The sequence below is a fragment of the Cryptomeria japonica genome, chromosome 9 (genome assembly GCF_030272615.1).
Source record: "Cryptomeria japonica chromosome 9, Sugi_1.0, whole genome shotgun sequence".
Taxonomy (NCBI): domain Eukaryota; kingdom Viridiplantae; phylum Streptophyta; class Pinopsida; order Cupressales; family Cupressaceae; genus Cryptomeria; species Cryptomeria japonica.
This window is the reverse complement of record NC_081413.1, coordinates 430073826-430089049: the sequence shown is the minus strand read 5'-3', so window position 1 is coordinate 430089049 and position 15224 is coordinate 430073826. Positions and strand designations below refer to the sequence as shown.

Genomic DNA, 15224 nt, shown 5'->3' with positions numbered 1-15224 from the left:
TTAACATTTTTTGGATTTGTAATGTCCCCTATTAATAGGTTGTCAATTCCCAAAGGGAAACATACGTTACTACCTACCATGTTACAGTAATTACATGTTAATGATTAGGGTTGCTCATATTACAGTTAGGCGTTGTCCTTATTCAGGCCTAATCCTAATCTCCTTCTAATTTCTAATCCTAGATGGGAGACTTGCTTGTCTAGGGCGTGATGATACCATGTCCCTAAAGCAGCCCAGATTACTGGAACCTCGGTCCATTCACCCTTGGGGCCCGCAGCACAAATTTCAGGATCATGAGTTCTTTCACCCTTGGGGCTCATCTATCACGAGATGGTTTTACTCCGCCTCTCCCTAACAGCAGCAAACCACTCCTCAAGAAAAAGAATTAGAACTAGTTAAGAGCTTGGAACTGTAAATATGTCAACAATTGAAATTAAGTATGACTGTCATACATATTGTGTTAATGCATTAGTAGCTTCTGCAAGATAAGACTTTCCTAACCCTTTAATCTCCTCTATTATGTTTTGGTTTACTCATCTATGTTATTAGATTATCTGATTTATGCTTTCCGAACTGAATATGTTTATCAGATTATAACATTGATCATGATTATGATATTGACATTGGATAAAGATTGACGACTTGCTTAACATAGTTAAGCATCGATCTAAATGCTATCGGGCTAGATTCATTTATGAATCGGCATTAATATGCTATCGGGGTATTAACCCGATAGCATATGTAATGCTTATTGTTATCGGGATAAACATTTATTCGGGCCATTAACAAAGCATCATAACTAACACCGTTTCAACCGAGTGTTAAGTATTAAATGTCAGTTAACAAACATAACCGAAATCGGGATGTGCACCGATCAAGGTGCCTTGATCGGTCAGTCGAGACATCTATTGACCGGTCTTCTAAACATATAAAGCCCGACATGAATCATTTGGAGAAGACATATAAAAATATTAATGATCTCTCTCCTTCTGCTTGCAACAAAACAATCAGATTATTAGACCATATAATCATATAAAATTCTCACATATATAATATGTTCTTTTATTGCAATTGAATAAAACTTTACATGGTATCAGAGCCAAGTTGATCGAACTTGAGGCTATTCAATTTTGTGAATAATTTAAGAACAAGGTTATATACTACATCACATTTCTCCAATGGCCAGCGCTATTAGATTCGAAGACAGACTCGGAGGTGGCAATGATTTTTCAGCCTAGAAGTTCAGAATCCAGATGATCTTAAAGGAGAACAAAGTGGATTCATTTGTTCAAACTAAAAATGATCAACCTGAAAATGAACCTGACAAAACAGCATGGATTGAGGGAAATGAAAAGGCCATCAAAATAATAGTTGATGGGGTGAGAAACAACATAATGCCCATCATAAGAAAACATCAGACAGCCTATAAAATGTTCAAAGCACTTGAAAGCACATTTGAGATATCAAATGCAAGTCGAACTCTGGCATTAAAACGAGAAATAAATCATATCACCATGAACAAGGGGGAGACAATCAACGCCTACTTTATGCGGATATCAATTCTAAGAGATGAACTAGCAACTTTGGATTACGAGATCCAAAGCAAAGAGTTAACATTCATTGCTCTAGATGGGTTGCCTAGTGGATGGAGTACATTCCTCCAAGGCATCAGTGCAAGGTCCAAGTATCCTAAGTTTGAAAGATTAAGGGACGATTGTCTCCAAGAAGAATCAAGATTGAACAAGATGGGAATAAAACAAAAGAACATAGACGAAGACCTTCAAGTTCTAAATACTAACTCAAATAAGACAACCAAGAAGAAGCAATTTAGGAAGAGGAAGGGTCATCAAGGCAAGAACACTTCAAAGAGAGACCTATCACATATTCAATGCTATAGGTGCGATAAGTTCGGGCACTTTGTTGCAAAATGTCCAGAGAGAACCAAACAAGCCACATTTGCCAGAGCAGGAAAATCTAAAAGAGAAGATGACTTCCAGAACTATATCCTCTACTCAGCACTTACAAGCCATGCATCAAATAAGTCTAACTCCTGGGTGATTGACAATGGCTCATCCAGACACATTACAGGGTTTAGAGAAGTGCTAGACTCCATGACAGAGGATAATGATGAGGAAGTAACCATCGGAGATGATTCCTCACATCCAGATAGAGGAATTGGTTCCTGCACCATCAAACTGAAGACAGGCATATCATTGCAACTCGAAGGAGTACTATATGTCCCTGGCATCAAGAGAAATCTAGTCTCCATATCAGCCCTAGAAGATAATGGATACAGAGTAACCTTCATGGAGAACAAGGTGTTGGCTTGGCCAAGAAATTCTTCCCTCAAGAAAGCTAAAGTCATTGGTCAAAGACAAGGCTATTTGTATGAGTTGTGCACAAAGCCCAACCTAGCCCTAATTCATGAAGCAACAAATGCAAATGAGGTCTGGCATAGAAGACTAGGCCACCTGAATTATAGAGCTTTATCATCTATGGGAAACCTTGTCACAGGTTTACCTAAGTTGCAGCAATATCATTCAGAGGCATGCAAGGGTTGTGCCCTAGGTAAAAATATCAAGGGTGCCTTCCATAATAGTACTAGGAAGACAAGCAAAGTTTTAGAGTTAGTTCATTCTGATATATGTGGACCCATGTCCGTTCCCTCTCTAGGAGGATGTTTGTATTATGTAATATTTGTTGATGACTACTCTGGGAAAACTTGGATCTACTTTCTGAAGTGTAAAGAATCAGAAGAGATCCTTAGTAGGTTTAAAGAGTTTACATCACTGACGGAGAACTACTCAGGAAATAAAATTAAAATCCTAAGGACTGATAATGGGGGGGAATACACATCAGAATTATTTAGAGATTTTTGTAAAAACTCAGGGATTAAGAGGGAGCTAACAATACCTTATAATCCTCAACAAAATGGGGTAGCTGAGAGGAAAAATAGGACAATTGTAGAAGCTGCCAAAGCCATGATTCTTGATCAGAATCTAAATATCAATCTTTGGGCAGAAGCAACTAACACTGCTGTGTATATACAAAACAGATGTCCTCACTCACATCTTGAAAATAAAACTCTTGAGGAAGTATTTACCAAACTAAAGCCAGATATCAGCCACCTTAGGATATTTGGGTGCCCTGTCTATATACATGTACCTAAAGAGAAAAGACTAAAACTAGAACCTTCTGGAAAAAGGGGAATACTTGTAGGATATAGTGAAACATCCAAGGCCTATAGAATATATATACATGGTCAGAGAAATATTGAACTTAGTAGGGATGTAATCTTTGAAGAAGATTTAGCCTTCAAAAGAGCCCTAAGTACAATAGAGCCTAAAATCTATATCCCCAATCCTAACATAGAAGAAGATCCTACTCATGAGCTTCAGAGGGAGAATCTTGAGGAAACTATAGGTGAAACTCCAATCCCACCTAGAGAAAACCTCAAGAAAAGACCTCTATGGGCCACCAAGACTGTAGCAGAAGCTCAGAAGTTTGCTGCTCCTTCAGGAACCTTCAGGGAAAGCAAAAGACCTAATAAATTCACTAGCTATGTTGCTCTTATGAATGATCTCTCTAAAGCTGAACCAAACAATGTATCAGATGCACTTAAACATCAAGTATAGAAGGATGCCATGTCTGAAGAGTATCAGTCCATTATGAAGAATGATGTTTGGGACATCCTTCTTAGGCCTACTAAGAAATCTGTTGTTTCATCTAAATGGCTTTTTAAAATCAAACATGCTACAGATGGCAGTATTGAAAAGCACAAGGCCAGATTTGTAGCTAGAGGGTTCTCTCAAAGGGAAGGAATAGATTATGAAGAAACCTTTGCACCTGTAGCCAGATATACCTCAGTAAGAACAGTACTAGCCATTGCAGCAGCAAAAGGGTGGAAGGTGCACCAGATGGATGTTAAGACAGCATTTCTTAATGGTGAGATCTCAGAAGAAGTCTACCTAGAGCAACTTGAAGGATTTGAAATTCAGGGTGCAGAGTCTCATGTGTGCAGACTCAAGAAAGCTCTCTTGGGCTTAAACAGGCTCCCAGGGCCTAGTATGAAAGAATTGACACCTATCTCTCTAAACTAGGCTTCTCTAAAAATGATGCAGATCCAAATCTCTACTACAAACAAAATAAAGGTGATATGTTAATATTGATTCTATATGTTGATGACTTACTAATCACAGGAGAAGATCACCTCATAGATCAATGTAAGAAAGATTTATCTAAAGAATTTGATATGAAGGACTTGGGACTCCTTCATTACTTCCTAGGTTTGGAAATATGGCAAAATTCTGAAAATATTATACTAAACCAAGGAAAGTATACCTTGGATATTTTGAAGAGATTCGGAATGCATAACTGTAGACCTATGACCTCTCCCATGGAAACAAATTTACATAAACTTAAGGAAGCATCAGCAGAGTCACAATCCACTAACCCTACTCTCTACAAACAGATGATTGGGTCCCTGATGTATCTGGTGAATACAAGGCCAAATATCTGTTATGCGGTCAATGCCTTAAGTCAGTTTATGTGTGAGCCTAAGGAAATTCACTTGATTGCAGTAAAACACATTATGAGATATTTACAAGGTACTCTAAACCTTGGTCTCAAATATGAGAAAGTCAATCTAGACCTACACAGATTTACAGACTCAGATTGGGCTGGGAGTGTGACTGACAGGAAAAGCACTTCAGGGTGTTGCTTCAGTTTAGGATCAACCATGATATCTTGGATCAGCAAAAAACAGTCTTTTGTAGCACAAAGTTCCACCGAGGTCGAGTACATTGCAGCTTCCATGGCTGCTTGAGAGGCAGTATAGCTTAGGAAGTTGCTTGTGGGACTATTTGGTGAACCCATGAAACCCACTGTCATCCACTGTGACAACCAGAGCTGCATAAAGCTTTCTATAAATCCAGTATTTCTTGACAGATCTAAGCATATTGAGATTCCATACCATTATGTACAAGACATGGTAGACAAAAATGTGATCAAATTGGAATATGTTAGTACAAAAGATTAGACTGCAAATATTTTGACCAAACCACTTTCCAAAGTGAAGGTTGATCACTTCAGAAAAGGTTTAGGTATGATAGAAAGGTAATTTGCTTTGTAAATAAGATGTTTAATGTGTAAACTTCTTTTGTCATGTTGGGACATTCTAGGTTTCACCCCCTGTGTTCATATCTAAGAGGTGACAATCTCTGAGATTATGAACACTTGTATGCAGACATCATAAGGTGACGATCTTATGATTCTCTAAACCAGTCATCATGTTGAATCTCTGGTATGTCATGGATGTGCCATGATGGTGTTGTGATAAAACATTTGTATAAAATGTTTGTGCACATATCACAACCTGGATAAGATGAGAATCTAACCATCCTCATATGTTTATCCTTAGTATTGCGTGTTTAGGCAATACCGATATCACGTGTTCAGGTGTCATAATAAAATGATGAATCTTTTATATCACATGGTTAGGTGATACTCTATGTCACATACTTAGAGTGATGTTTTATATTTGTATCTTATGTCCTGATGGTACTTCATATCATATGTATAGATGATATATATTCTTGGAGACTGACATTATGGAAAAGAAATGTGATGCAGGTTCCTTTATCTATCTTCCAAAGCTAAGAGGGAGTGTTAATGCATTAGTAGCTTCTGCAAGATAAGACTTTCCTAACCCTTTAATCTCCTCTATTCTGTTTTGGTTTACTCATCTATGTTATTAGATTATCTGATTTATGCTTTCCGAACTGAATATGTTTATCAGATTATAGCATTGATCATGATTATGATATTGACATTGGATAAAGATTGACGACTTGCTTAACATAGTTAAGCGTCGATCTGAATGCTATCGGGCTAGTAACCCGATAGCATATTAATGTCGATTCATTTATGAATCGGCATTAATATGCTATCGGGGTATTAACCCGATAGCATATGTAATGCTTATTGTTATCGGGATAAACATTTATTCGAGCCATTAACAAAGCATCATAACTAACACCGTTTCAACCGAGTGCTAAGTATTAAATGTCAGTTAACAAACATAACCGAAATCGGGATGTGCACCGATCAATAGGTGCCTTGATCGGTCATGTCTAAAAGGCATGACCGGTCAAGACATCTATTGACCGGTCTTCTAAACATATAAAGCCCGACATGAATCATTTGGAGAAGACATATAAAAATATTAATGATCTCTCTCCTTCTGCCTGCAACAAAACAATCAGATTATTAGACAATATAATCATATAAAATTCTCACATATATAATATGTTCTTTTATTGCAATTGAATAAAACTTTACATATTGCAGTCTATATTAATATTACTGCTAAATTCTGCATAGGAACATTATCAAGTTTCATGTATTAAGCATGCATATTAAGCACATCCCCATGCATACTACCAAGAACAAGGATTTTACTGCCTGTAACTTAGTAACAGTTCTGATCTGATCTAATCAATGGTGATGTCACTGAATGCTTTTGATTCCTTTCCTTTATATCTCTCAATGTGAGGGAGAGGTCACACCACTTCATCATGTAAAACCTTTGGCAAGAGATACACCCTTTCACCATTAGCACCCTTTGAAAAAGTGCAACTCTTTATTATTTCTGCCCTTTAAAAGGGACAAAACCTTTCACAATCAGATCTGCACTTCTGATTTCCATTTTGTCCCCTTCTCACGTGAGGTTCTCCTCCCTTTTATATCTCATGTTTGAGGAAGTCACAAATTTTCCTTTCATGTCTTTTGACCATTCATTAACTTAATTAAATTTTAATTATATTTAATTATATTCTTTTATGTTTAATTTAAATTTTATTTTTATTCTTTTGTATTTTAATTTTATTATTATTATTCATTATTAAATTATATTTCAAAGTGGGGACATTACAGTCATTAGGTAAGGGATTTTTTTATTTCTAGCATGAAACTAACCCTAACCCTCAACTCTCAATTTTTACGGGTATACTATTACAATTAGAGATTTTTTTATTTCTAATATGTAACCACTAATATTAAACTCTAAAAATTTAGGGGTTTGGGGTTAGGGTTGGGAGTTTTTTTATTTTTTGTATGTGCCAAGGCTAGGATTAGCTATACGGAATTTTTAAAAATTGTATGTAGTGTTTTCTAAAACCTAACCATATTTTTTTGTCTTCTTTCTTGCAAATTTCAAGTCATCATGCCATGAAAAAGAGATTTTGCATTGATGTATGGCATAGTCGTCCCTAATTCAAACAAAATCATGCAAATTGTTTGGGCTTGAATGCTATGGAGGCATTTATCAATTCATTTGACGTTTGGAAAAGGTGCTAGGGTATGATGTTGAGCCCTACAAACAGCTGCCTATAGATGTCACACAATGGCATTTGGATAAAGGTACTAGGGCTTAATGTTAAGCCCTACAAACAATCCCCTACATATGTCACACATCAAGCTTTGGTGGCTCGAGTCCTATGCAGTAACTTAAACAAAAAAGGCAAAGGCAACAATAGGATCAACATCTTTTGAGGCCAAAGTTGATCCTTTAGATTCATCTACACCTTGTACATCATAGAGACCTAACACAAGGGACAAAAACATTTATGTCTTCTTTGCACCTTGTACTACAGCAAGATAGCAACCAACTTTAGAATGTACAGATTGGAAGAAGATTGTTCATGAGTAGGCCAAAAAGGCCTTCGATAATTTTTGTTACCATTCAAGCTTCTTGTTCAATGTCATCAAATCTACATGTTTACAAGCTATGGTGAACGCCATTGTAGGTTCAAATCTTAAGTTCAAATCTCACTCATATCAAAGTTTGAAGAGTAACATGTTGAGGGATGTAGTAAAGAATGTGAGCAATGTCCCTGCAAAACATCGAAGGGAGTGGGCTAAGACAAGGTGCACTATCATGTTAATTAAATGGGTGGGCTAATAGCAAAAACTATACTCTCATCAATTTTCTTGTGGCATCTAAGCTTGGCACAATGTTCCTTCGATATGTGAATGCATTAAATTGAGTGAAATTAATGCAAGCACTTTTCACTATATTTGATGAGGTGGTTATTGAGATGGGGCCATAATTGTGGTCCAATTCATTACAAAGAGTGGTGTTGTTTGTGTTGTTGTAGGAAGCTTTTTAATGGAGATGTAGCAGCAGTTTTGAAGCCCATGAATGACACATTGTCTCAATTTAACTTTGGAAGGCATTGGCAAATTTTCCTGGGTTCAATTTGTATTAGTAAGGACCCACATTGTCACCAATTTTATTTACAATATCGCAAAGGTGTAATTATATGCACCTTCATAGATGGCAAGGAACTTCTTCAATCAGAAGTGACAAGATTCACTACCCACTTCCTTGAATTGGAAAATGTTTGTTCACAAAAGATGAATTTGAAACTATACAAATCAAAATTGCCTGCTTTGCAATTATCATCTTAAATTTTTGCACTCTGTGAGATCCCCTACTAAATCTTACCCAACTTTTTTGCACTATCTAGCTACTGAGCATTATGACAAAAAGTTTGCCCATGTACAATTCATATGATTTTCCAGATCTGAGTATGCACATGTCAGAACTGCAGATGTTTATTTTCAGAGTTTGCAGAGGTGTGAATATTTGATAAGATGTTTTGAACATATTTCTCCGTTCATGTATGAAAGGAAATTACATGAACTGAACAATATAGATTAATGTTTCCCAACATGTATATAACAGAAATGACAGAAGTTTCCTTTAATTTGCAAAAGCTGGTACAAAGTTATTAAGAACAACAATTTCTGACCATTCCTTCTCTGCATCAATCTGAAAGTAGAATTGCAAAACTCAAAAAATTATAATCAGCAATTGACAATCTGCTCATACTCGATGTTATGTCCTTCCAAACACCTCATACAATGCAGGGTCTTCATTCATAAATTAGTGGCAAATGTGGAAGGAGAATGAGTTGCTACTATAACCAGTCCATAGTCATACATAGTAAGAGATTTCAGCCCTTTCCCTGTTTCTGATTTCTGCCCAGAAATGCCTCATGTCACCTCTTTTAGAGTCCTTTCAGACTCACACTTTGCCTTGGATGCTTCCTGTCCAAACACAAACAGCAGATATAAAAGAGAACTCTATTCATTCTCCTCATGTACTGATCCAGATGACTGTCATCAAGCCCAGTAATATTATTTTGCTTTTACCCTCATGCCCATGTATAAATCTTGGTGCCCAGCACTATAACATTCACCCAAATGTTTGAGTGACCATTGCCATCCTCTTTGCAAATCCCACACGGTTAAACAGTCACATCCAACACAAGATATGGACACCCAATGTACATATAAACTCAGAAATTATGAATTCATAGTTAATTTCCAGTCAATGTATATATTTTTCCTAAGTCACAAGGTCCGAATTCGAATTTGAATTCGACAGCCATGAAATTCGGATGAAATTCGACAAGGGAAAAATTCGAAAAAAAAAATTCAGATAAAATTCGCCTTATATAATTTTGTTTATTTTTAAATACATGTATACTTCTAATAAATTATCAAAATAGCTTAACATTGCTAAATAGATTTGAAGTCATTATAAAAAGATGGCACATTTAAAAAATATAAACCATAAGAAACATAGGAATTTCAGTAATGCTAGTGATCATATATGATATGCCTAATATAATGTACAGCAGAATCCCTTTTGAACCTGCAGAAGGAAGTGCACTTGACACCTGCATTTCTCTAAGAAAATTTTTACTAGGTAATAGTTCAATGTGGGTTTGCAAGTTACCATTTTCTGTCTGGCCTTTATTTAGCTACAGCCGGGGACCATGTTGAATTGAATCTTAGCGTGCAGGAAACCACCCTCTTATTCTAGGAACTTGCCATTTCTTTTATATACAAAAGTGTCATTGTATTGGATTACTTTATTTCACATTTGTAATTTTTGTTAAAGTTATTCTGCCGTCTGCCCACTTTTTAGCAGAATTTTTTTATGGCCGAATTTGAACGATTTTTTTATAAAAGTTTGAAATTCGATTAAATTCGAACCTCATCCATGAAAATCGCCGTATTCTGTAACTTAGTATTTTTCTATTAACAGAAAATACACAGCAAACAAGATGAACTGAAATGGCAGAGGTTTACTGTATCAATATGGTACTGTAGCAATTATGGCACTGTGGCATGCTTCCAAAAAACAATCATAAAATCTTCATCCATGTACCTTGAAACATCACACCCAAAAATTAGGGCACTGATCAAGGAAGCACAATCTGAATTCTGAAATGAATCCACCAAATGGGTAGACTTCGGTTTTCATCCTATCCACCTAAATTCCAAGGGTTTCCAACCTCAGGTTTCTTAAACCGAAAGCTAGAAGCTCTTAAGTTCTCCAGAAGACAATAACAAAACCAAGTATATCTCAAATGAAGCCCAAGCTGCTCGTTTATAACCACTAAGACGCCTTTTGGCTTTCCCTCTTCTTTACCTTTTATATTTCCCTTTCTTTTTAATTTAAATTTGAACTTGAGGGAAATAATAATAATAATAATAATAATTAGTTCAAGCTTTTGGTGCAACAGCAAACAATCCCAACAATTGGTATCAGAGCCTTGGGTCACAGGTTTGAGTCTCCCTTCAGTGGGTGCTTAAGGCTCAGTCCGTGCTGAGGGGGAGATTGTTGACTTGGTGGTCAGCACCTCCTTGGGGATTCGTGACATGACTTAACCGCCTCCTATGGGTTGAGTTAAATCTGGCATTTGTATTGGGTGTTGATAGTTCGAGCTTTTGGTGCAACTGAAAACAATTCCAACAGATCTCACCCTCAACCATATAAAATTGGTTAGGTGAATCAAACTAGATATATTGTCATTGTCTCACATACACAATCAAGTCGTTTCAACATGAAGTTTTCTGCAATGTGGCACTTCTTGAACATGACATTCTCTTTTGCCAACCTTATGCATGGAAACAATGTAGTATCACCTTGGGTTATCAATCTTCAGAATTCCAAAGATGGTTCCTTCTAGGAAAATATCTTTGGTCACTTCAAAGAAGTAGTAAGTCTGATCAGAAACAGGATGTATATTTTCCTTCTGCGTGTCAAAATGAGAACAAGTTCAAGAAGAGATTCATCAACTAAGGGATGAGAACAAAGGGTTGCAGAAGAAGATGCCAAAAAGTCTTTCCCATTTCAAAAACACTCTTTTTCACAATCCTGCACAATATCTTGCTAATATTTTATCATACTACAAAGTTACAAATAACTAAATTGTAATAAACACGTGTACCATAATTAGCAAAAATAAGTGCCTTTCTAATGAAAAGAAACAGCAGAAAATTCGACCTAGCAAAAGAAGTAACAATGTCTCAAATCTAGTTGGATTGACATTGCTGCGGAACTCAAAGAAACAAGTCAACCTCAAAGAAACAAGCAACGATGTCTCGAATTTTGTTTGATAAACCTTGTATCATCTACAATTCGTATGTTCGCGTGGTGGCCTTGGAGACCAAATCTGGTGAGCATTATTTCTTTCTTTCGTCCATTCGTTCAAGCTACTCTCACAATCAACATTGTTTCCTCGATTCAGCAAGAAACAAAGGTGGATGCAAATAAGCTTACAAAGAGAAATATATTCTTGAGCTTTTCGTCAGGCTCTTGAAAGAAGTTGCATGGAAGCCATACTCAGTGTAGAATTTGTGTCATAATTCTAACCCTAAACATTTATTGATCGGAGCACTACAAGATTCAAATAATCCAGCTGAAAGGCGAAAATTTAAAAGAAAATATCCCCACCTTTCTTTTAAGAACCTGCGCAGCAAAGAGCTCGACTTCTAAATCTTGCAAGAAAGGCGAATTCGAAGCAAGAATAGTGGTAGCCACTTCCCACGCTACATCCGTCTGCTGGAATTCCACAAGCCACTGATTGGCAGCCACTCTGTTGCCTGAATGTACATCATGATTCAACACCTGAACTGCCTGCGCCACCTGAATCTGCAGCTCCATTGTCATCATTCCTCTTTACAGAATTTAATTACAAAATCTTTTAAAATCTCCTTTGCTGCAAAAATTTAATGTTTTTGTTTCAGAGAGGCGCCAAGCAAGTCCTCACTGCGTTTTTCCAACTTGACAATCAGTACTTTAAAAAATACGTATCCGTAGCTGACATTCACACAAACCCTCGCCCGGCGAAAAGAATGGAAGGAAGGAATGAACAAATTCTATTCCCCCTTCAACTTCGAAACCACTAGCAGTTTCTTTGTCTTTCGAAATGAAGTGGTTTTGTTGAGTACTAGCGGTCAACGTCGCCCTATCCGAATGGATCGTACGTGGTGATTACGTGGCAGCCACGGAGACTAATTGATAATACGGATATTGGGTCAACGAGAATAATGGTGGGTCCCATTTAATAGCGCTGACTTGCATCAAGACGCTTGGCTCCCACTGTTTTGTATTTAGGGAAATGACTCACTAATCATTCCGAACGGTGCGTTTTCATTCAAGCAGTATTGGAATGAATCTATACCGTTGAGCGTATCCATATGCCTTCAACGCATTGTATTCTTCAAATGTGTAGTGGGTTTGTCAGGAGGAATATGGTTACGTATATTTTATCGAGAAAAAAGTTTTGAGTATAAGAATTGATTTTAGAAAGTGAATTTTCAGATTCTGAAATTTATAAAGAAAAAAATATATTGATTAATTAGCTTACAATAAGTTGCATTTTATTTGGAATTTTTAATTATTATGTTGAAGGCATATTTTATATGACGTTTTCAACTTATTTATTGAAATCAATGGTTCAAAATTGATAAAAGGATGCAAGACGATTGAATCGATCTCAATTGTATGTTTACATTAATATTAATTTTTAAAAATGATAAATATATATATATATATATATTTTAATATGATTATTTAGAAAAAGAATGTGTACAAAAGAAAAATCTACTATTTTCTACTTTTAATAATAATATATTTTAATGGTATCTTCTTTTATTTGAATATTCCATATTTATGATGTACTAACATATGTTCTATTGATTATATTTAAGGATTGATTATGGTTACTAATCCTATTTTTCATATTATATATATGGATGCGTATGTGTGCAGGTTTTGTGTGTTTTGATGCAAGTACCAGGCATTGATTCCCCCTGGCTTCACAGGTATGAGTGTAGCTAACAATCCTCGATGGTGGTAATGGAGATGGCATAAATGCCAAAGTTGACTTAGCCCTAAACATTATCCCATATTAGGACAATCATATTTGGTCTTGAGTTTACCTGTTTGATTGGCCATAAAGGCAATATTTGTATCCTTGGGTCAATTGTCTTGGTTATGTGGCAAATGATATTTATATCTTGGTTATGTCGTGTGCCTTCCAAAGGTAGGGGCTTTTGCATGGTTGGCAATCAAGGGTAGGATTCTAATGGGTGAAAGAAGAAAAAGGTTGGGATTCATGAGGCCTTCAAAATGTGTGATGTGTGAAAATGTTGAAGAGAATGTGGATCATATGCTTCTCCATTGTGAGGTGGCTTTTAAGTGTTGGGAAATGATTTTACAAAAATTGGAGTGGTACGGACCTCTTTCGAAAACCCTAAAGCAACTCTTTATTGGATGGCTAAGTGGAAAAAGGAAACCAACTCTTTCTTGTGTATGTGAAATTTTCCCATCATCTGTCATTTGGAAGATTTGGAAGAAAAGGAATAGACACATATTTCAAGACAAGAAGGAATCAATGGAGAGGTTGTTGTTCAAAATTAATTATCTGATTGAAGAAACAACTGGTGCAGTTGCTTCTCAGTCCTTTAGACCATCGAATGTCACCTTCACTTGTGAGTTCAAAATGATCAAGATGAAATGGCTAGGCATCAAACACCGAGCCATGAATGGGCTTGATCAGGTTAATTCGGATATCAAAGATCTTTGGAGGTTACTTGGAAAAAACCAAAGGAAGGTTTGTGTAAAATTAATTTTGATGGTGCCTCTAAGGGAAATCTAGGGCTTTCGGGCATTGGTTTTGTGGCAAGGGATTGTATAGGGAATCTTATTGCTATGGGTGGAAAAAAATTAAAGGATGGTACAAATAATGTGGTAGAGGCAATGGCGGCCCTTCAGGGGGTTAAATTTGGCAAACGTTTGGGATTGTCGAAAATTTATTTGGAGGGTGATTCATTAATCACCATCAATGCAATCATTTTAGGGGAAGTACAATCTTGGCACTTACGGAAGTACAACCTTGCCATTTGTAATGAATTGGAAACTTTACAAAGCTACCAAATTAGCTATATATGATGTATGAGAAATTAGGTAGCGGATGCTCTATCTAAATGGGCATTATCATTTAATGATGTGGGAGAATTGAGGGTCGAGGACTACCATACTCTCATCGTAGATGAATGGCATGGTTAGCAAGCAAGTGAATGAAAGTTGCATTTTTGAGATGACAAGGGAGAATGTTTGATGGGACGAGAGATTTGAGGTAGTAATAAAAGGGGGTGTTGAATGTCTTATTCCACAGACTGTAGCTAAGATGTTTGTGCAAAGAGAAGACAATGGAAACCAATTTCCCCTTTGTGACATCGCAACCATAGGTGGCAATCTTTGTGTTGGCTTTTGTGAAGTGCTTAAAAGGGCTTTTCAAATTTGGAGATGACGAATTTGTGTAGGTGATGGAGGCTTTGTTGGGAGATGTTTTTCTTTAGGCAAAGCATCACTATAGGTCCAACATGGACATTGTGACTATGGTCGTTGTGTGGGGATTTGAAATGGGTGAGGCCACAAAAACCATCAAATGGGCGATGTGAGCAATCTTGGATGAGGAATGGTTAATTCGATTGGATTCCATTCTGGAGTGGGCTATCCTAGGGGCAAGGTTTTTATGTGACCTAGGGAATTGAGGACCCAAATGCAACGGAGCTATATGAATTGGACCCATTCATTAATTGGCCTACAAAGTGCAATTGGGATGAATGATGGGTAGAGGCTCTCATTGGGCGAGAATCGCTGAAGACCTACCTTTAACAAAGATGGGCTATGGCGGGAGGTGTGATGGTGGTTGTTGACGGTAAGGTGAAAGGAAAAGGGAAACAGGGCCTGAGACAAGGGAGGGTGGTGAAGGTGAAGAGGTAGAGCACAAGCGGGGTGGCCGTAAACATGGAGTAATTTTCTCTTTGTCTTCTTGTTTTTTTCTCTTGGTTAATGG

General features: G+C 36.8%; 1 protein-coding gene across 1 annotated transcript in view; it reads right to left on the bottom strand.

The window, feature by feature from the left end:
- Positions 1-12272, bottom strand: part of LOC131077852 (transportin MOS14) — a 334725-nt gene extending 322453 nt beyond the window's left edge. Inside the window, exon 1 of the mRNA XM_058015436.2 lies at positions 11813-12272. Coding sequence (XP_057871419.2) covers positions 11813-12031 — 219 coding nt within the window. The 5' untranslated portion in view covers positions 12032-12272. The remainder of the gene's footprint in view (positions 1-11812) is intronic.
- Between the last annotated feature and the right edge of the window lie 2952 nt (positions 12273-15224).